Source organism: Asterias amurensis, chromosome 11 (genome assembly GCF_032118995.1).
Source record: "Asterias amurensis chromosome 11, ASM3211899v1".
Lineage (NCBI taxonomy): Eukaryota > Metazoa > Echinodermata > Asteroidea > Forcipulatida > Asteriidae > Asterias > Asterias amurensis.
Window position 1 is genome coordinate 13,615,732 of NC_092658.1, and position 21,357 is coordinate 13,637,088.

Below are 21,357 nucleotides of genomic sequence, written 5' to 3' on the forward strand. Positions count from 1 at the left end.
AAAGCCACATTTTGAGGCAAAATTTGATAAAAACCATAAGGCTATAGCCTTGCACACATTTTCAGTAAAAATTTGACAAAAACCATAAGGCTATAGCCTTGCACACATTTTCAAGCAAAATTTTATAAAGCCACATTTTTAACCAAAATTTGATAAAAACCATAAGGCTATAGCCTTGCACACATTTTCAGGCAAAATTTTATAAAACCATGAGGCCTTGTGATAATTTTCAAGCAAAATTTGATAAAGCCACATTTTTAGGCAAAATTTGATAAAAACCATAAGGCTATAGCCAAGCACACATTTTCAAGCAAAATTTGATAAAGCCACATTTTTAGGCAAAATTTGATAAAAACCATAAGGCTATAGCCTTGCCCACATTTTTAGGCAAAATTTGATAAAAACCATAAGGCTTATAGCCTTGCACACATTTTCAGTAAAAATTTGATAAAACCATAAGGCTATAGCCTTGCACACATTTTCAAGCAAAATTTGATAAAGCCACATTTTGAGGCAAAATTTGATAAAAACCATAAGGCTATAGCCTTGCACACATTTTCAAGCAAAATTTGATAAAGCCACATTTTTAGGCAAAATTTGATAAAAACCATAAGGCTATAGCTTTGCACACATTTTCAAGCAAAATTTTAAAAAGCCACATTTTCAGTAAAAATTTGATAAAAACCATAAGGCTATAGCCTAGCACACATTTTCAAGCAAAATTTGATAAAACCATAAGGCTATAGCCTTGCACACATTTTCAAGCAAAATTTTATAAAACCATGAGGCCTTGTGATAATTTTCAAGCAAAATTTGATAAAGCCACATTTTTAGGCAAAATTTGATAAAAACCATAAGGCTATAGCCAAGCACACATTTTCAAGCAAAATTTGATAAAGCCACATTTTTAGGCAAAATTTGATAAAAACCATAAGGCTATAGCCTTGCCCACATTTTTAGGCAAAATTTGATAAAAACCATAAGGCTATAGCCTTGCACACATTTTCAGTAAAAATTTGATAAAAACCATAAGGCTATAGCCTAGCACACATTTTCAAGCAAAGTTTGATAAAACCATAAGGCTTATAGCCTTGCACACATTTTCAAGCAAAATTTTATAAAACCATAAGGCCTTTTGCTAATTTTCAAGCAAAATTTGATAAAGCCACATTTTGAGGCAAAATTTGATAAAAACCATAAGGCTATAGCCAAGCACACATTTTCAAGCAAAATTTGATAAAGCCACATTTTTAGGCAAAATTTGATAAAAACCATAAGGCTATAGCCTTGCACACATTTTCAGTAAAAATTTGATAAAAACCATAAGGCTATAGCCTTGCACACATTTTCAAGCAAAATTTTATAAAACCATGAGGCCTTTTGCTAATTTTCAAGCAAAATTTGATAAAGCCACATTTTGAGGCAAAATTTGATAAAAACCATAAGGCTATAGCCTAGCACACATTTTCAAGCAAAGTTTGATAAAACCATAAGGCCTTTTGCTAATTTTCAAGCAAAATTTGATAAAGCCACATTTTGAGGCAAAATTTGATAAAAACCATAAGGCTATAGCCTTGCACACATTTTCAAGAATAATTTGATAAAGCCACATTTTTAGGCAAAGTTTGATAAAAACCATAAGGTATAGCCTTGCACACATTTTCAGTAAAAATTTGATAAAAACCATAAGGCTATGGCTTTGCACACATTTTCAAGCAAAATTAAAAAAAAGCCACATTTTTTGGCAAAATTTGATAAAAACCATAAGGCACACATTTTCAAGCAAAATTTTATAAAAACCATGAGGCCTTGTGATAATTTTCAAGCAAAATTTGATAAAGCCACATTTTTAGGCAAAATTTGATAAAAACCATAAGGCTATATAGCCTTGCACACATTTTCAAGCAAAATTTGATAAAAACCATTTTCAAGCAAAATTTGATAAAACCATAAGAAATTTGATAAAGCCATTATGTGATATCCTTGCACACATTTTCAAGCAAAATTTGATAAAACCATAAGGTCTTGTGATCATTTTCAAGCAAAATTTGTTAAAGCCACATTTTGAGGCAAAATTTGATAAAACCATATAAGGCTTGCTATCATTTTCAAGCAAAATTCATTCATTTTCAAGCAAAATTTGATAAAGCCTCATTTTGAGGCAAAATTTGATAAAAACCATACTCCTTGTGATCATTTTCAAGCAAAATTTAATAAAGCCACACTTTTAGGCAAAATTTGATAAAAACCATAAGGCCTTGTGAACATTTTCAAGCAAAATTTGATAAAGCCACATTTTGAGGCAAAATTTGATAAAACCATAAGGCTATTATACCTCTATAGTTTTGCTAAAGCCTTGCACACTTTTTCAAGCAAAATTTGATAAAACCATTAGGCACACATTTTCAAGCAAGCCTTCGTACTCATTTTCAGGCAAAGTTTGATAAAGCCACATTTTCAGGCAAAATTTGATAAAACCAAAAGGCTTTAGCCTTGCACACATTTTCAAGTAAAATGTGATAAGCCACATTTTTAGGCAAAAAAAATGATAACACAATAATGCACACATTTTCAGGCAGAATTTGATTAAAAACACCTTTTTAGGCAAAATTTGATAAAACCATAAGGCTATGAAGGTAATGTAATATCCTTGCACACATTTTCACGCAATTTGATAAAGCCTCTGTTTACCAGCCTTGTTCTCATTTTCAGGCAAAATTTGATAAAGCCACTTTTTAAGGCAATATTTGATAACAAACCATAAGGCCTTTGCACACATTTTCAAGCAAAATTTGATAGAACCACATTTTCTGGCAAAATTTGATAATAAGAGAAAGCAGTTCATTTATCAGACACACTGTACATTGTTTGAAGCTTCAACTGCAGGTCTCAGCATCTACTCATCAGTTGATGGCTATGTATTTCACAGTGATGACACCCCCCTGCTGTATCATGCAAACATCATCATCATCATCATCATCATCCTTCGTCCTTGGACTAAATAGTAGAAGCAGCTTTGATGAAGTGGTGCCAGGTTGCTTTATCCCTCATGAGTTGTTGGGTCTCGATTTGATTGAGATATTAAGTGTCTCTGGTGATGGTGTCTGGGTAGTTGATTTTCCTCCTGCCGCGGTTTGGATGTCCGCCAGGAGGATTCCAGAAGACCAGGTGCGATATAGGTTGATCGTCTGTAGTAAACAGTGACCGGCAAACTGAAGGCGTCTCTGCATAACTGTCTCGGACGGCGGTAGATTGCCGTATACCTCCCTGTTTGTAATGGTCCCGCCAGTTGATGTTAAGTATTCTACGCAGCAGTTGGGTAAACAAAGAACAATTATGAGAACAATTATAAGAACAATATAATGCTTAAATAGTTATATTTAAAATATTAACACGTAATGAAACAGAGGAGTAGTTTGGGATAACAGGGTTCTGCCCAGGATTTCTTTAGTGGCTGAAAAACATTTTCCCTAGGTCATAACAATAGACTCAAACTAATAAAGTACTACAAATTATTGCTCGGATACCCTTTGATTTTGGAAAATGTTTCTAAAATCAACATTTTTCTTAAATCTGAATGTTCAAACTGTACATCATCTATTTCGAGACATCTCAAACAATGGTTTCTCTTAATAGTACATTTACCTGTTGATGGAGAACATAATCATTGAATCTTGATGCAGGACAGCATGTGCATTATCAATATGCAATGCAACTACCTTGGGGAAGTAGACTTCATCTGTCAATAGCATTTCTGCAGCTACAGCCTAAATACAAACAAAATATAACAATGTTTTGTGAGAAGGGTGTGTTGTTTTCATATAGGTGAAGCAACAATTTGAAAGAACAATTTGTCGCCAAATTTTCAATTTTGTTTGCATCACACAGAATAAGAATATTCTTCTTTCGTAACTTAAAATTTAAACCACACTAATGTTTTGCATAGTAAACTTTCTAAGTCTTAAAACAATCACTGTGCAATTTGCATGTTCATCAGTGCCATTTTAAGCTTTATAAGGTTCACTTTTTGTAGAAGTTTAGTGCAAAGGTTAAGGAAGGGACTATGACCGTTATAGATAGCCCCATAAATAGTGCCAATTGGCAGGGCTCCTTCTGCATCTTAGCTCTATGCCCAAGTACCAAGGAGGATAAAACATACATCAAAATATTAAAAACCCACATTTTCATGCCATGGAGATTTTTTTCCCAGAAAATGAGACCCACACTTATGCGAAGATTTTTTTCACCCAGATATTGACCTTAGCTCATTTGTGGCGAAAACATCGACTTGAAAACGTGCTCGCTCAAATCGGTGTAATTTTATGCAAAATAAAAATAATGGCAATCGCTGTAAAAATTTGCGTCGGAACCATGATAAAGAGTGTTGATTCCTTTTGTTGGAATGGCCGCATTAGACTACTGATTGCGCGTGCACATCCGTAATTGTCCTGCCATCAAGGGTGACCAACAATGTTTATATAAGAAAAATAATCCTAATACACTAAAACGAGAGTGCACACTATTTTGAGTTAATATAGCTCAAAAATATGATACGGTAAAAGGACAACAGTGGGTGGAATATTTCGGCATAAAAACGTGGGTTTCATACAGCAAAAGCTGTCCAGGTAAATGTATTTTCACAAGAAAGTTGGGAATATAGTATCTAATTTACCTCAATGAAATACCTTTTTTGCAAAAATGAGTGAAAAAGTGGTGGCGCCATACGGAAAGTTATCCCCTCAATGAGATAACCTTTTTCGTAAAAATGAGTGAATTTAGTGGTGGCGCCATACGGAAAGTTATCCCTTAGAAACCTAAAGTAATCATGGCAGTTTTTGTCGAAAACGTGTGCCCACTTTCAAGTCAAATTCTTCAGGTGTATGGAAAAGAAGTCTCTTTTGGGCTCAAAAATCACTATGTGGATGCAAAATTTAAAATCATTTTGATTTTATTTAAAATGATCACAAGAATTCGTCGGACGGTCATGCAAAATGTTGTTCAAAACGAGCCAAAACGCAACATTTTTTGATAAAATTGTTTGGTTCTACACGGGGCACTTCCAATAAACAACTCTGCACACCAATTGTAGAGAGCGCTCATTCGTGAACCAAATAACTTGTGTAGGTGGGGTTTCCGGCATTTTCTGCTACAATTATTCGTTCACACTGTGTATCAACTTTGCTGTGATTGGTTGAATATTTTCGTCGGACAGGGGAAAACAGTGAAAACATCAAAACTTTAGTCCAATCAAACTTCACACCACGGTACGGAAAGGCGCGCATTGCATTGCGCGTATGCCTGACACCCTGTACAATGTATCAACCCGGCCGCACGCACGCCGCACACTGAGTGCATGATCACAGCGCTTTGACTTATTGAGACTTTTCTTACGTAACATTTCCATTCAGAATGTTCAACTACAAGCCGCTCATTTAAGATGATTTTGCAGATGGATCGACATTATGATCCCCCTAGATTATTATGGAAAGACCCTGAACTCCAGGCTGTCGCTCACATCTCAATCTCAGTAATCACATCTTAATATAGTCCCATTCCTTTCCTAATAACGACAATTTCATTACATCAAAATCATTATCACAATCGAATAGGTACTCACGGTCACGTTTGTGGTATGGTCATTGGATTAATCCCGTAAAATCTTCAATTTGTTGACCACTAAAGCACACGTAGATCGAGACAGGTTGACGGCGTCCATTTTGTCTTTGAAACTGAGCGCCTTTAGAGTCATGTGATCATCCAACGGCTTTTCAGCATGCAGTACGGTCGTTTTCATTGGTCAATCTAACAGTTTCTTGATGCTATTTCTGTCTTTCTTATTTTGTTTTATTGGAAGTTACACCCGAAATAAAACAATAAGGTTTCACACTATGTCCAATGGTCTAATTGGCCACCAAATACACCTGTCATTTCTTGCTATTATCACCAAAAATTTGCTAAGCAGATTGTGTAGTGGTCAAATTTTGACAACAGAGGGCGCTGTACACTTAGGTTCAAGTTGCAGACCCCCGAACCATTTCTGTCTGCTACCCGAAGACAACAAATCCGATCGAATAGAAGGGTTTCTACTTGAAGCAGGTAAGTTTATACCTAGTTTTACTATTGGTTTGAGTACCTGCAACCTTCATTTCATAAAGAAAAATATTAGTATTGTGGTGTGATGTCTCTTACCCGGAAGTAGCCCCACCACACAAGTGAAGTGGGGCTAACCCGGACGAAAACAACATTGGCTTTCTTCTATATGTCCGTGTTGATTGAGCGCAGTCAGTCTGTGAACTCTGCTCTGTATTTTAATTTGTTTACCTTTTTGTGAAAATATATAGGCTTTAAAATATCTCAACAAGACTCAATTTTTACCTAGTTTCCCATTTGAAATGGATACCGAAATCAATTATGTCAAATGTATTGTCTGATATGCTCTTATGATAAGTCTATGCTCTTCTTAATTTATTAATAAATCAGGAGCAGTGGCCACGCCCATTATTATTAGTAAGAAATTGACAGACTTGAATAATTGTCCTTCTGTTCTGTCACGGTTAATATGAGCATTATGCTGCCATTCTATAAAGCTATTGAAATGAAATCAATACACTGCTTTTATTATCCTCTTTCCAATGGTATAAAACTTGTTAGGGTTTTGTGAAAAAATACAAAAGTGCTGGACTCCCTAACTTTTCATAGATAGAAAAAAAACCTAAAAGAGCCAGCTAAGTCAGTGTCTTGAATTTGAAAATGGGCCGCAGTTTGTAAACAATTTCATCAGAGTTTTGGATCTTTTTGTTTCCCCTCAGATCTGGTTGGTACTCATTTCACAATGATGCTACCGCTCATACTAACCTGCCTGTGTGGAAGTTTACTAGCTGGCGGCCAGCCAAACGAACACGGCTACGTTCAACATGATGAAACCATCCACGATACAGAGAATGATGGGTCCTTGAGTTTCACTGCAGCAGTCTACCAGCATGATACGCTGAACTGGCTTCTTCCAAGTATCAGTCGTGAAGAGGCATTACGGTTGATGAATATAAATGTGGACACTTATGAGGAGCAGATCATCACTGCTGCTTCAAAGGTACCCGAGTGAGATTCTAAATTCTTTGTCTATAAAACAAATAATCTTGTTCAGCTTTTGATAACCATCAAAATGAGCAATATATTTGTTGAGCTATCACCATCTGTATCATAATCCCTTTGTGCAACAACTTGTATCAGGCCTTGGAATTTCGTTCTTGAAGGCGCCCTGCTCTTTTTTCTCTGGTTAGGGCATCTCTTCAAATAGGGAAATGTAAACTTATTCTGGAACTTTGCAAAGGTCACTGCAGCAAAAGCAGAAGGCCACATTTCATAAAGCCTGTTTAAGCTCCTTAAAAACTTGCTAGTGCACAGAAAATCTTGCTGAACAAAAACTGATTTAAACCAACCAAAATTAAATGAGTTTGCATTGTTGCAACTGGTATAGTAGGTAAGAATTAGATGGGGGAGAGATGGGGGTGGGGATGAGGAATGTATAAAAGGGGAGCGGATTAAGGAGGGGAAGTATGAGGGAGTTTGACAAGCAGAGTAAAGACACTCTAATTTAAGATGGACAGGATGAACAAAAGTGAAAACACTGCGACTCAAGGAATAATGAAGATGGCTAGACAAGAGTTTGCACATATTATGTAGGAAACTAAACAAATCTAATTTCTGTTTTTGACTGTTCGACTTTACATTTTTTTGTACTTGTTTCCAGGGTGTTTCGATGATTGTCTTTCCGGAGTACGGCATCACTGGCTTAAAAATGTCCAACACCACCGTCACTGCCTTCTTGGAGTTTGTTCCCAACCCATATGAGCGAAAAATCATACCCTGCGACTCTATACAGTTGAAGGACTCGCCCATCCTGCAGCGCCTCAGCTGTCTGGCTAAAAACTATTCAATGGTAGTCGTTGCTAACCTCGCTGCAAAGAAGCCGTGCAAAAAGACTTCACAGGCACCCGACTGCCCGCCAGACGGCATGTATAAGTTCAACACTGATGTTGCTTTTGGTGCGGATGGTCAACTTGTAGCAAAGTATAACAAAATAAACCTGTATTCAGTAGAGAGGACTATGTTTCAGCCTGGAAGGGGAGTCGAAAACCTGGGGGTATTCCAAACTGAGTTTGGGGTTTTTGGGCTGTTTACTTGTTTTGATATGTTGTTTGAACAACCAGCGGAGCTTTTAGTTCATGGTATGGGGATCACTAATATGGTCTTCCCCACAGGATGGATGAATGAGTTACCATTGCTTAGTGCGGTGGAATATCAACAAGCTTGGGCTATCAGTTTTGACGTCAATCTATTGGCTGCAAATATCCAATTGCCTTTATTTCAATTTACTGGTGGTGGGTTGTACAACGGTGCAAAAGGTGCTGTTGTGTATCATTATAACATGATGGAGTACAAAGGGGTTTTGGTGGTTGGGAAGTTACCCATTCGAAAACAGAGAGCCGCAAATATGAACTCTACTGACATGAAGAATACCTTGAAACAGATTACGAAACTCACTCCTAAGGAGCTTCTAAAGGTGTCTCCTGTGGTCAGGGCTATTTTCACTGAAGGCTCAGAAACATCCCCATTTCCGGAAGTTAGAGAGGAAACGCAAAAAGTTACCCATCCATCGTCACCATTGCAATCATCACCATCTTGCGATAAACCATTCATATCACTTATGAACCACGACCCCTATACCTTCACCCTCCTAACCGAACAATCTGCACGAACATCAGTGTGCAGCAAAGGACTCTGTTGCTATCTTAACTACACATTCAACGCTAACTCAACCCACACAGAGCTATTCGCACTCGGCGTCTTCAACGATCTACACATCAACAATGGACAGTACTATATACAAACCTGCGCTTTAGTCAAATGTAAATTTCAGATAAAGTATAGCTGTGGTGCTGAGACTGAACAATCCAAGACTAGATTTGAATCGTTTAGTTTGAGAGGTGAGGGATTTGACCCTAGTACAGTACTGTTTCCTTCAGTATTGACTTCTGGTGTGCAGTTACCAGTGATTGGCAAAGAGTGGGAGAGTCCTTCGCCTCATGATCGTGTTTGGAGTGATAGTGGGACGAGGGAGCCGTTACTTGAGGCTAGTGTGTTTGGGAGATTGTATTCTAAAGATTAATGGGAAACAAAAACCATTATTGAGTACAAAAACATTTCAATATAATTGAATAAGACTTAAGTTAGTTTGTTTCTTTATGAAGTTATATGTCATATTTGACACTAAAGAACATAGTATCATGCCACAACGATTCGGTTTTGTAAAAACTGTGTTTCTTGCATAAGAGACGCCGTGTGTAAATACATGGTGCTGAATCGGTGCCGTTAGGTTTTGTATGTACCATAGAGAAGGTATACATTTGGTAATCTTTTTTAAAATTAATGGCAATAAAAACATTTAGTTAGAAGCTTACAGCAGCTTTCGATTTTTTATAGCATTTTGAGAAACATTTCTCTTTTAATTATTGTGTTTATGTAAAAAGGTATCCATTATGTGCCCCAAAATTTGATAACGCTTCTCAGATTGTGTATTCCTATTGACGATTATTCCATTTGTGACAAAACAATTTCTTTCTCTTTCCCTGAAATATGAAACAGCTCAAAAAGGCCCAAAGAAGCTGTTTTGTAAATGTAGACTGAAATTGAAAAGTAAAGAAATGTAAGTGATATTTAGTCGACAGATTTTTATATATGAAAGTATATTTTGTTAAAAAGCTACATATCATAGGCCTAACTGTTTGTTAATATGCAATACCTGTTTTCTAATGTGTCTATTATTCTCAAACAATTAAACAAAATGCCATCATTTTCCAATTGTACTGTTTATTCATAACTGTCTAAACCAAATATAAAAATTGTACTAATAACATCAAATTTAAAATGTACCGAATTACATTAAAGGAACACGTTGCCTTGGATCGGACGAGTTGGTCTATAAAAAGCGTTTGAAACCGTTGGTTATGAAATGTATATGGTTAGAAAGATGTTTTAAAAGTAGAATATAATGATCCACACAAGTATCTCTCAAAATTGCACGGTTTTCTTTTTACGTCGCGAACTATCACGGTCGGCCATTTATGGGGGTCAAAATTTTGACTCCCATAAATGGCCGACCGTGTTATTGGACGAGGTAAAAAGAAAACCACGCAATTTCGAGGCATATTTGTGTAGATCATTGTATTCTACTTTTACATCATCTTTCTAACCATATGCATTTTATAATAAACGGTCACAAAACGCTTTTCAAAGACCAACTCGACCGATCCAAGGCAACGTGTTCCTTTAATAAATTACAAATTCATTCATCAAGGACTTGGTATTCCATGTGTGATTTTCTCTGCAGTGAATGGAATTTAGCTTAAATGTAACATAAGTTTGATTAAATACAAATGACAATAATATGATAACACTCAAATTCTGCAAATTCTTGATCGTATGGTGTCTCAAAGCACTTATACCTTTAAAAAAAAGAGTGCAAAGTTTTTTAGTTTGATGAATTGTACGACACCGATTTTTATAACACGTGGTTAAGTGGATCAGACTCGAGATCTCAGTCAGCAGAGTGCGCTACATACTTGGCAGCACATGCTGTATACTCCCCAAAAATTCCAAAGTTCTTCCAGGCGTTAAAAACGTCCGCCATAAGTCTGTCTCAAATAGTTACAGATATACAAACTTAACTTCATTTTTAAATGATTGGCAGTGATTATATTAAATATCTAGATCTACCATACAATCTACACAAGATCACAGATTTCCTAAAGAAAGACAAGTACCTTTTCATTTCTAATTCTTCACTAATCTACCCAAATTAGTATCAATTGCCTAGACCTTATACCCAACCACAAGAGGGTGCCATTTGTGAATAGACTGGAATGCCATAAACTGCAAGTCCCTTGACCAAAATTAAACATTCGGCCTGATTAAAATGTATCATTTTGTTTTCTACATTTTGAGCAATGTATGTGTTTGAAGACCTGCACGATGAACCTATAATACATAGAAACTTGAAACTTTATGTTTGCATTTTAAAAATAATTTATGCATCTTCACATCGGCATCTTGACAATGGTGAATCTTCGTAAAAACCCTGAGAAATTATGCCTTGTACATCCCTAAATTGTCTAGGATGATTCTTACAGCATTGCCGGCCTGATACTTTCATTTCATTGAATTTCAAGACATTATTTTCCAGTCTAGATACAGTGGAGGCTTCTATATGCACCTTGCCATAGGCCTATGCCTTGGTGCCTTTCTAAAATGTCTGCAGTAGAAATAAAAATATCCCTCACGGAGTTGTCATGATAGGAAAAACAACAACATTATGTAGGCCCAAGAATGCATTGCTGTATAAACCATTCAAAATTTACTGAAACTTGTGCGTTTAAAATGTTCTATTTTTGAAAACTAATCTAATCTGAAAAGACACTGATTATTTTATAACTCTCTAATACGTGAAGATGAAGTTAGGCAGTTTGTGTGATGAACCTGACTTGAGTAATGTAAACAGAAATTAAAACCCTGAAGTCGAATACACAGAAACCAAAACCAAGACCTAATTTAGTTAAGAAACAATTTCACACCTGTGCCAATTCTCATGCCGCTTTTTTAGCGTATATGGTCCCCATTCTCTGTTTACAGAGTTACAGAGTTTATTGCTGTTGTGTTAACCTGTATAAGCAATGATCTTAATAGCTGAAGTATGAAATCAAACGAGCAAAAAATCCTTGCCTTTTGTTTCATAAGGAGTTAAAGCCATTATACACTTTCGGTAAACAGTATTGTCCAAGTCCCACACTTCGTGTATCACAAGTTATAAATAAAATAACAAACCTGTGAAAATTTAGGCTCAATCGGTCGTCGGAGTCGGGAGAAAATAACGGGAAAACCCACTCTTTTTTCCGCGCGTTTCGCCGTGTCATGACGTGTTTAAAACAAATCCGTAATTCTCGCTAACGAGAATTAATATTGTTTTAATGTTTTCTCATAAAGTAAAACATTTCATGGAACAATATTTCAAGAGAAGTGTTTCACCATTACCTTCTGTAAAACCCTGTAAATTATTTGAAAATCTGTGAACTTTTTTTTTTCCCTGAACCGAAAGTGTATAACGGCTTTAACCAGAGCCATGACACGGGCCATGGAATGTACACTTATTGTCTCTTAAATAACATTGTTGATGCTTTTCCAATACAGTAGTGAGGTAATTAGTGATTGCACAACAATTTTACCTGTCTTTGTCAACAATTTCATAGAGCTGCTCAAGCACAAAAAATAGCTCAGCAAAATCCAGTTTTGCTCAGAATACACATACCAGAAATACATGTACATGTGTACCATTCCACGAATATTGTCTGTGACTGGTTTCCTTCTCAGTTTTGCTCGCACAATACTCTGCTTTTCAAAACGACTCCACTAAATTAGGACCCAAGCCCTATTTTATAAGGTCTGTAAGCACAAACAAACTAAGCACAGAATACTTATGCTTACCAGAGTACGTTTACCAGTCAACCTACATATGTACCATGTCACACAGACCATTTGAAACTAGTGTCCTGCTTATTTTTGCTATGCAAGTTACTCTGCTTAAGGAACTCCTTGACATTGGGCTCTGTATGGCTCAAGGCCAAGAGGCAAAGACAAGACAGGAGACGAGAATGACCGAGAGGCCAAGGGCCACGGCCAACGGGAAGGAAGTCATCCCCCCACCCTGGCCTGACTGCAGGCTAGTCGAGATAAGGTAGGGTGCAGGGGTAGGTTAAAAAAGTTGAAGAGTTGACAAGATTGCTAAAACAGCAGTGATGAAATAGGAGAGCAGGTAGGTTGATTCTAATGTATACAACACCATCAGGATGGATAAGCCATGGAACACCCATGACGCCACCTTGCAACACTCCCTGTCAAAACAAAAAAGGATCACATTTCACGTATCCACACATGTGCACTTCTGCTGCACACACACAAATTCTGCTTCTTCTGAAGCTTATAAAGACATTGCTTTTAACATGTGAAAGAAGCAAAGTTGCCCAAGCCCAAAGTTGAGCCCAGGCCAATATTCGCAGGTAAAGATATGACCCAACATTCACTTAATTTATCGAGATTTTTTAATTTTTAATTTTATTTCATTTGTTCTGGTTCAGAAGCTTAGGATTGCAAGAAACTTCACTAGCCAAAGACGAAGAAGAATGTGTCAGTTTTAAATATTTAGTTTTAGATTTTGGAGGAAAACTACAGAGACCTATTCCAGGAAAAACCCACGCAGTCAGGTAGGGACAGAGAACCCAATCCACATTGTCCTCGGGGTGATTTGAACCAGAGTCTTAGAGGTGGAAGGCGAGGAAATATACCACTACGCCAACCCGATCACCCAAGTTCAAGTTGAAAGTGAAACTCACCTATTTGATGGTAGTGTATACCTTCCGTCTAGTAATACTGACATGATGCTACATACAGCAGCTGATATCACCATAGAAGGATCATTGACTAGATGGATACTGTGGCTGCGTATGGGACAAATGAAAGAAGAAAATGATACATTTGTACTGAGTCATGGGGTGTTATCGCTGAGTAGTTTAGATCATCCAATTCAAGTTCTGGTGGTGAAGTAGTAAAACTGATGTGAATTCTTTATCTTTTGGCATCTCAAAGCACTTTTTATGTTTAAGAAAAGTATGTTTTTGAATTGCTGTGTGAGAACAGTTTTCATAACACGTGGCTGATCGGTTAGGGGGATCGGACTCAAGTTCCGATGGCTGAGCCATTAGGGTGTGGGTTCGAATTCCAGTCATGACACTTATGTCCTTGAGCAATATGCTTTACTCTAATTGCTTCTCTTCACCCAGGGGTATAAATGGGTACCAGCAAGGGTAGAGGGTGATATTATTGTGTTCAAAAAATCCTTCAGATGCGCCACAGCAGCTCTAGGCTGTATACTCCCAATGGAGCTGAGAAAGATTACTTATGTTATTGGCCAAATGACCAGGGCACTAATGTATAGCGCATTGATCCAGTTATTGTGAAGTGCGCAATATAAAAAGTACATGAAGTGTGCAATATAAGAAGTGCATTAAGTATCGAGTACTGCAACGATTTAATAGATTTCATCCTCATATAGCACTTTGCAAGACGCCATTAATTAATAATACTATGACTCTACTTACAAAGAACTTAATCAGCCTACCTGATGTTCTTAAACCATACAACTAGTGCAGGTCCATTCAACACAACCAAACACCACAACAGCATCATGATGGCTAAGTGAAAGTTATAGGCCTCTTTGGCCACGCCTAGTGGGCTTAGGTCCTTGGGCTTGGGCTCTGCGTCTGGGTCCACTTTCTTCTTAGGTGTGACATCCTCACTAGGTGCCTGCGCATCAGTATCAGGAGATGTGGCATCATTGTTTTCGGTGGTGGTGTGATTTGTGGTCTCAGCATTGATGGTATCGTTGGGTGGTGGGATCTCTGCTTCAGGAACTGCTCCATGCTACAGGGAAACCAAATAATAGAGCCATTAGATTATTGTAAGTGCAAAACATTATGTTCCAGACCCCAAAATACCCTTGAAAATAAAATATCACGGCTGGCGCCATCCCCAAAAAGCAGGTTTGAACTTGTTACAAAAGTTTGACTTACAATGTTTCAGTTACTGCCCCATGCTACAGGGAATCCAAATAAATGAGCCATTCGATTATTGTAATGCAGAACATTAGTTCCAGACCCCAGACACAAAATAAAGACCATAAGTGCTTTGCATGAGATGTGTTTTCAACCTGTTTTCGAAGCAGGTTTGAACTTGTTACAAATGTTAGACTTACAATATTGAGGCAGTGACTAAGTCTTTGAATTCTCGTCTTTAAGCCAACAACCTGTTTGGATAAAAAAAGAAATCTGTGAAAGTACCGGGTAAAGAAATTATAAAGTTCCTTGTGTGACCAGTGGATAGTTCAATTAATCAATCAATCATAAATTATAAAGCCCCTCAATCAAAATTTTCTCAAAGGGGCAGAGGCACAGAAGAAATAAATAAGTTATTGATGATAGGCCTCCTGAAACTAGTGGCTTTCAGAAAGGTTTTGAATGTTTTCAATGTGTTGATAGTTATCTGCAAGCCAGGAAATGCCATGGAATGTACTGTTTTTGAACCCAATGTGACTTGTCTATAATTCCATCGAAAATGATGTTGATATCATCAAAGCAGGCCAGTGGCTGCTTAGATTAATTGCATATGACGTCACACTTTCAAGAAATGCCATCTCTGAGGCCAAAAAGAGGCAGATCATTGGACGTACATGTAGCTGTTCTTTATGGGTAAAAACTTGCGCGGGTCTATGGAAATAATGAACTCTCACCCAGTTATTTGACATATGCGGACGCGGGTGAACATTCTCTGATTGCCTGGCAAGCGCCGACTTGCTGCTTTAGCCTTGTTAGTGTAGAATGCCTAGTACGTGAAGTACGCACATACACAAGCAAACATTCCCAGCTAACCCATGAAATACGCTTAACAAAAGTGCAGAATTCACAGATTCTATAAGCGCAGATTCTTTGCTTCTGGTAATAGCTCCGAAATTAGGCCCTGCTTTTATCATGACAACACAGAACCACTGAAGTGTTTTACATACCTTAAAGAAATATAAGAAAAGCAACACAACCAGCCCAAGAGTACCACAGGTGGCTACAGACATGGCCATGATGCCACCTAGTACAGCATACATCAACCATGGTGTGGGACCACCTTGGTTTAACTGGTGCTCATCAGCCTTTGTCCTTTAGATAAAAACATAATAACAGTTTAGAGAACTATTACAACTATTTGAAAGGATGTAAGCTTTAGGGACTGTGGTTTACAAACTGAGTAGCTTAACCCTCTAATAAAGTATTCTGTTTCGTCCTTTTCATTTAAAAAAAGTTGGTCAGGTTTTTAAGACATTGACAAAAATCTGGAGAGACATGTAATGCCCACACAGGAAGCATCATCCCAAATAGGAATACACTCTGAGGAACGTTACAGCTGTGTATCGCTCCCCAGATTCAAATTTGTTTGCATAATCTCTATGAGTACACAAGCTTAGAAGAGATACTGCAGTAATGATTCTCAGATTCAAATTCAGGGCCATGAAAACTGACATCTTTTTACATAACAGCAATACTTTGACGTGAGATTTTTTTCTCATAAATGTATTCATACTATCAAAAGCTGCTGTTGGATTCTAACAAAAAGTTTTTAATGCCATTAATTTTGGAGTGATTACCAGTCGTATACCTTCCTCTCAAAACAAGTGTTCAAATGCAATTCGCTGTATTTTTAACTGCATGAAAAATTAGTAAACAAACTTGGTTTTGTCAATTGTTTGTTATATTTATGTTTATGCATTTCGTCATTGATACAAGAACACTACACACAGGAAATTAAAAAACAAGTTGAAACTGTAAAAGCGCCCTCATGCGGTAAAAAAAATGGTAATTAAAAAGACGCCTTAATGCCCTACGGTTAAAAACGAAATCTACAAGGTACCTCAGTCTCAACTCACCCTTTGAACATAAACAGAAAACGTGCCCATAAAGCCACTTTGGTCTCTACAACTGAAGCTAAGATGGTAAGAATGGCATAGCCAAAGATGAAGAACACCATGGGTAGAACGCTGAAGGAGATGTTCCTATCCTCTAATGATCGAAGCTCGTATGTTGAATCAAGCGGGTCGTACCTAAAGCCATTCAAATTGAGAAATAGGACTTGGTTTTGATGCAATTGTTATTGGTTTAATTATCTGTCTAGTAATAAAACCAAGGATTCTTAAAAAAATTCTTGCAAGGCAACCCCTTCTCTTCATAAAAAGGGTACTGAATTGTTCACTTCATGTGACATGTCATGGCCGGGCGGTTGAGAGCACCGGATTCAAGCTCTGGTGTTTGATCAGCAGGGCGTGGGTTCAAATCCTGGTTGTGACACTTGCTACGTGAAATTGGGGAGGTAGTGCTTTCTGCTCTAGATAAAAAAGATAATTAAATAGCAAAAGATTTGAACAAAAACACACATCGTGTTATTTTGTCTTTAGCTTTGTGATTTTTCACTTACTTTACAACGCCCCGGAACATGTTTATGGTAAGCGCCACAGCAGTAGGTTTAGCATAGGTAGACTGCATCCAATTGAAGGAGTCAATGGCCTCTGTAACAAAATATAATACAAATAAATACATGCCTTGTACTTCAAACTTGAAGGGACATTTATTTGTCTCTGGTTAGCGGCATGAAAACAACAAAGTTGAATTTGAATTAAATTGAATTGAATTTAATGGTTTATTCTTTCTTCGTCAAGTATATAAAATTACATGAAATTTTAAATCCTTTTGTACAGCAACACATAAAATATTAAAATGTAAAAATTGCACAAGTTAAACCACAATACCACAATTTGGTACACATAGCAAAAGCACAGGGCCTAATTTCAAAAAACCTGTAAGCAAACTCACAGAAACAAAGAATAGTATTGCTTAGCAGAATCATGTTACCAGCCAAAATTACATTAAGTTTGCTATGTTGTGGCTGGTGCCCGACTCAATTTATGCTTAGCAAAAAAAGTTGTCAATCAGTATTTTCTGCCAAACAGCTATATGAAACTGGGCGCTATGGGCACCACAGCAATAAGCCATTTTGAGATAATGGTGGACACAATTATTCAATTGCACCATGTGGTTTGGGTAAATCTGTCTCTATACACACAAACCAAACAGTGTACTGCCATAGTGTCTGCCATATTTCACAAAAAGATAACCGTTGCTGTTAGTGTTGTTGGTTAATTCAAGCCCTGTAAACATTTTGCATAAACATAAATTTGGGTGATTGGGTCACATACCTGATGTTAGGAAATATTATGAGTGCATCTAACTTTTTCTGTGACTTTTTTTCTGCAAGGTATATGGAGTTATGTTTTGAAGTATGAGACATACATGTATTCCTTTATAGCACAGTGCAATGGTTTACAAGGTGCAATATGCTGCGCCAATGGAACCTGGAACACCGGGGCGATCAAACCCTTCTCTTTACAATAAGTGCACTGAGTTCTTTTACGTTACACAACACACAGGACCTACTGCCCATCCAAATAATGCAGCAATAGACCGTATTGAATATGACCTCACCCGGCTCAAATATCTGACCTACAAGATGGCGTCTGTGTATGTGCGTGTGTGTGTGTGCGTGCATGTGCCGTAGAAACCTTGCCCTACAAGATGGCGACTTTTCATAGCAATAAGGGGCTATTCAATACGATCTATAATGGTTAAGTGTCTTGCTTTTAAAGGACACAAGTGTCACAACCCGCACTCGGACCCACACTCTGTTGATCAAAAACACCAGAGCTTGAGTCATGTGCTCTTATTCGCTCAGCCACGACACATCACAAGTTTTGCACTTACGGTCTTTTGACACATGTCTGAGCTGAAAGCAGATCGTATACACCAGAACAACCACCACGAAGTTGGGAAGTAGGTTAGCGTGGAACCTGACGATCTGTAATGTAAAAAAAAAAGACAAAACAAAAATTAATCAATTTTTGTACAGTTCATGGAAATTACTTTTTTCACATATTTAAACTTCTATCTATTCTGTGCACAGTTCATTTCATTTAATATGATTGTAAAGCCAGAGGACTCTCTGTGCTTTTTCTGTTCTACCCTTTGCAAAATTTCAACACAAATTAACATTTACCTCATAAAAGTGCCAGAGAAAAATTGCTCCTTCAAGAACATAACTCAAGGCCTTTATATGAAACAAACTAAGCACAAATTAACATTAAATATGTTGAAAAAACATACCAGTGATTTATGCAGGTTCAAAAACCCTTAAAAACATATTATCATCTAAAATACTTGGGGCACACTTTGATCTTATTCTGGCTCAATGTACACTAATTTAAAAAAAAATTAGTGATTTTTTATGAAAGAGAAAGGTCTATAAACATCAACAGACTGACAATGACTAAAACACTAAAAAGGCTTTTGGATGAACCATGGATGAACAGACTAGTACATTCTAAATAATGATGACACATTCTAAATAGTGACAAAAAACAACAGACAAATCTTAAAAACTTTTCCACCCTTACTCAAATATGAACACTGTCATCAGCTTACATGTACAACTTGATTTAAAACATACATTGGGTTCACAGTGAATCAGCCAAACTGCAGAAATAACATGTGTAATTGACTTGATTGTTGGATAGGTGAAGATGTTTATCGAGGTATGTTTGTCTCGTTGACAACAGAATCCTCTTTCTTTCTGAGACGGGTACAGGAAGAGGACATAGCCCGAAGGGGTAAGGAATTCGAAGAAACACTACAAGTGCCAAGGACCATTCCTGGGCAGGTTTCAATGAGGCGTTGTCTGGGGCACAATGGAATGCAAGCTTCTTGAGAAGTTCTTTAATTCCCCTCTTGGCACACTCAGAATAATCAATATACACTGTAGACCCAAGGAGGCGGAAACACAATCTGTGCCGAAAATAAAAACAACACCTCTCACGTCATATACATGTAGGACGATGTTAAATTTGCTTAGGTTTTGAGAATATTTGTGGGTTTTACCCTCATACTGGAAAGTACTGAGTAAACAGTGCTTTACAGACATTGTTGTAGGAGGAAAAACCAAACAATAACCTCATACACCCCTGGTGTGCAACATGAGACATTTCCTTTTGAGGTACATATGGCAGCTTTGTTGACTACTAATAAACATTCATGCTTTTGATGATTTGAACAGATTTGCCATAACAAAAAACATGAAGTAAACAACAAGATCAGTTTACTTGTGAGTTGTGTTGTCCCTTCGGCTTTGAGAAAGACCCTGTTATTGCGGAAAAAGCTGGGCCAAATTTCATGGCTCTACTTACATGTTCTGTGTGCTTTACAGGAAACCGTAAGCACAGAACTACATGGTAACCAGCACCATACAATTGGACCCAGTTTGCAATGGCTATTTCTCTGTTTTTTATACTTATTACTTTTTACTGGTTTATTACTTTGTATATCTTATTTTTTTTAAGGATAAAAATCAGCGCAGACAATCTTATAAAAAAATGCAACACTGTGATGATTTTCGTAATCTTATCGGACTACCTTTGTCTAATCTAGACACGCACCCCAGCCAGCCCCAAACCACCCCACCTGCAAACTGGTGGGTTCGTGTAATCCCATTGAACAAAGCGGCTTAACAAACTCAAGGACTACACAGATCTCTGGAGTAGATTTGTTTGCCCATGGTATCAAGTGATCACCCTATGGTTCGGATTAGAGGTATTGGTGCTTGAAATTAAGATCCACCACGGTGAACAAAATCCCAAACTGTATTGTAGTCAAGAATGGTTTAAATATGAATGGAGTCGTTATTTATAGAACTGAGATTCATTTCAAAAACCCATTTTCAAAGAGCTGCTTAAAGCAGAAAATATTGCTTAACATTTTTCAGTTTAGCAGAAATGAGCAGGACACCAGTCACAAATTGTACATGTGAGATGGTATTTTGACTGGTCACTGAATTCGGGTAAGCATAATTACTTGGTGCTTAGCCACTTTTCGTGCTTAGGCAGCGCTATGAAATTTGGCCCTGTTCACGTTTACTTGCCATCATGTTTACAAACTTAGCAAAGAAAAATACTGTGACTTACTTTTCAACAGTTATCCTAAAACTTTAAAATGCACAACTTCCATAAAACATTTAAAACATAAAATGTATATATATAATTTCCCCTTTTTTTCAAACAAAGACACTAAATACATGTAATCAGATTCAAGATAGCTACCATAAAACTTATAAATGTATAATTTCCCGCAGCAAAATTCCACAGAACAGGTTTAATTACTCCAAAGTCAGACAAAGTCAGACAAAAACTAAACAGCAAAAAAAAAAAAAAAAAAAAAATCCAGTTTGTCCATTGCCTCACAGAAAACTATTCTAAAAACAAGAACGATGTAATCCCTATGAACATGAACTAATTATGATTTAATATTTAACTAGATCAGTTATAAGAACATGGTCATTGTGCAACATTTGTTTAATATTAACATTTGCCTTTTCTTCAATCATGAATGAATTGGAATTGAATTCAACCTTTGTACCAAGCTCAATGCTATTAATTTTCCATGTATACTTTATCATGACAGCTACTGTTTCAATGGAACTTCCGCACACTTCACATTATAAGCACAGACTCTCAAATATATCAAAGTGTTTTGATTTTATCAAGCATGAAACAGGAGTTTTCAAACAAATCATCGAGCACCCACACTCAAGGCATGGGGGTAGAACTACATG

General features: G+C 37.1%; 3 protein-coding genes across 3 annotated transcripts in view; 1 reads left to right on the plus strand and 2 right to left on the minus strand.

The window, feature by feature from the left end:
* Nucleotides 1–484: 484 nt before the first annotated feature.
* LOC139944332 (uncharacterized) lies at nucleotides 485–5,781 on the minus strand. The gene is made up of 3 exons (XM_071941326.1): nucleotides 5,618–5,781; nucleotides 3,646–3,767; nucleotides 485–3,304 (listed from the first exon to the last, which is right to left on the minus strand). The coding sequence occupies exons 2-3, from the start codon at nucleotides 3,750–3,752 to the stop codon at nucleotides 3,082–3,084; spliced, it is 330 nt and encodes a 109-aa protein (XP_071797427.1). The 5' UTR covers nucleotides 3,753–3,767; nucleotides 5,618–5,781; the 3' UTR covers nucleotides 485–3,081.
* Nucleotides 5,782–6,004: 223 nt separating this feature from the next.
* LOC139943975 (pantetheinase-like) lies at nucleotides 6,005–10,031 on the plus strand. Its single transcript, XM_071940897.1, has 3 exons — nucleotides 6,005–6,096; nucleotides 6,810–7,090; nucleotides 7,751–10,031. Exons 2-3 carry the CDS (start codon nucleotides 6,833–6,835, stop codon nucleotides 9,167–9,169), a joined length of 1,677 nt encoding a protein of 558 aa, XP_071796998.1. The 5' UTR covers nucleotides 6,005–6,096; nucleotides 6,810–6,832; the 3' UTR covers nucleotides 9,170–10,031.
* A 1,153-nt stretch (nucleotides 10,032–11,184) lies between these two features.
* LOC139944209 (GPI inositol-deacylase-like) overlaps nucleotides 11,185–21,357 on the minus strand; it is a 34,290-nt gene continuing 24,117 nt past the window's right edge. Inside the window, exons 15-22 of the mRNA XM_071941178.1 lie at nucleotides 18,462–18,555; nucleotides 17,122–17,212; nucleotides 16,577–16,750; nucleotides 15,668–15,812; nucleotides 14,861–14,911; nucleotides 14,228–14,529; nucleotides 13,443–13,547; nucleotides 11,185–12,944 (exon numbers count right to left, since the gene is read on the minus strand). Of these exons, the coding sequence (XP_071797279.1) occupies nucleotides 12,806–12,944; nucleotides 13,443–13,547; nucleotides 14,228–14,529; nucleotides 14,861–14,911; nucleotides 15,668–15,812; nucleotides 16,577–16,750; nucleotides 17,122–17,212; nucleotides 18,462–18,555 (1,101 nt within the window). The 3' untranslated portion in view covers nucleotides 11,185–12,805. The remainder of the gene's footprint in view (nucleotides 12,945–13,442; nucleotides 13,548–14,227; nucleotides 14,530–14,860; nucleotides 14,912–15,667; nucleotides 15,813–16,576; nucleotides 16,751–17,121; nucleotides 17,213–18,461; nucleotides 18,556–21,357) is intronic.

Bases quoted from the DNA above. Each gene is read 5' to 3' on its own strand.
- LOC139943975 (XM_071940897.1), top strand. From the start codon at position 6,833: ATGATGCTACCGCTCATACTAACCTGCCTGTGTGGAAGTTTACTAGCT. The intron at 7,091-7,750 runs GTACCCGAGTGA...ACTTGTTTCCAG, and splicing joins TCATCACTGCTGCTTCAAAG to GGTGTTTCGATGATTGTCTT.
- LOC139944332 (XM_071941326.1), bottom strand. From the start codon at position 3,752: ATGCTATTGACAGATGAAGTCTACTTCCCCAAGGTAGTTGCATTGCAT. The intron at 3,305-3,645 runs GTAAATGTACTA...ACTGCTGCGTAG, and splicing joins ATTATGTTCTCCATCAACAG to AATACTTAACATCAACTGGC.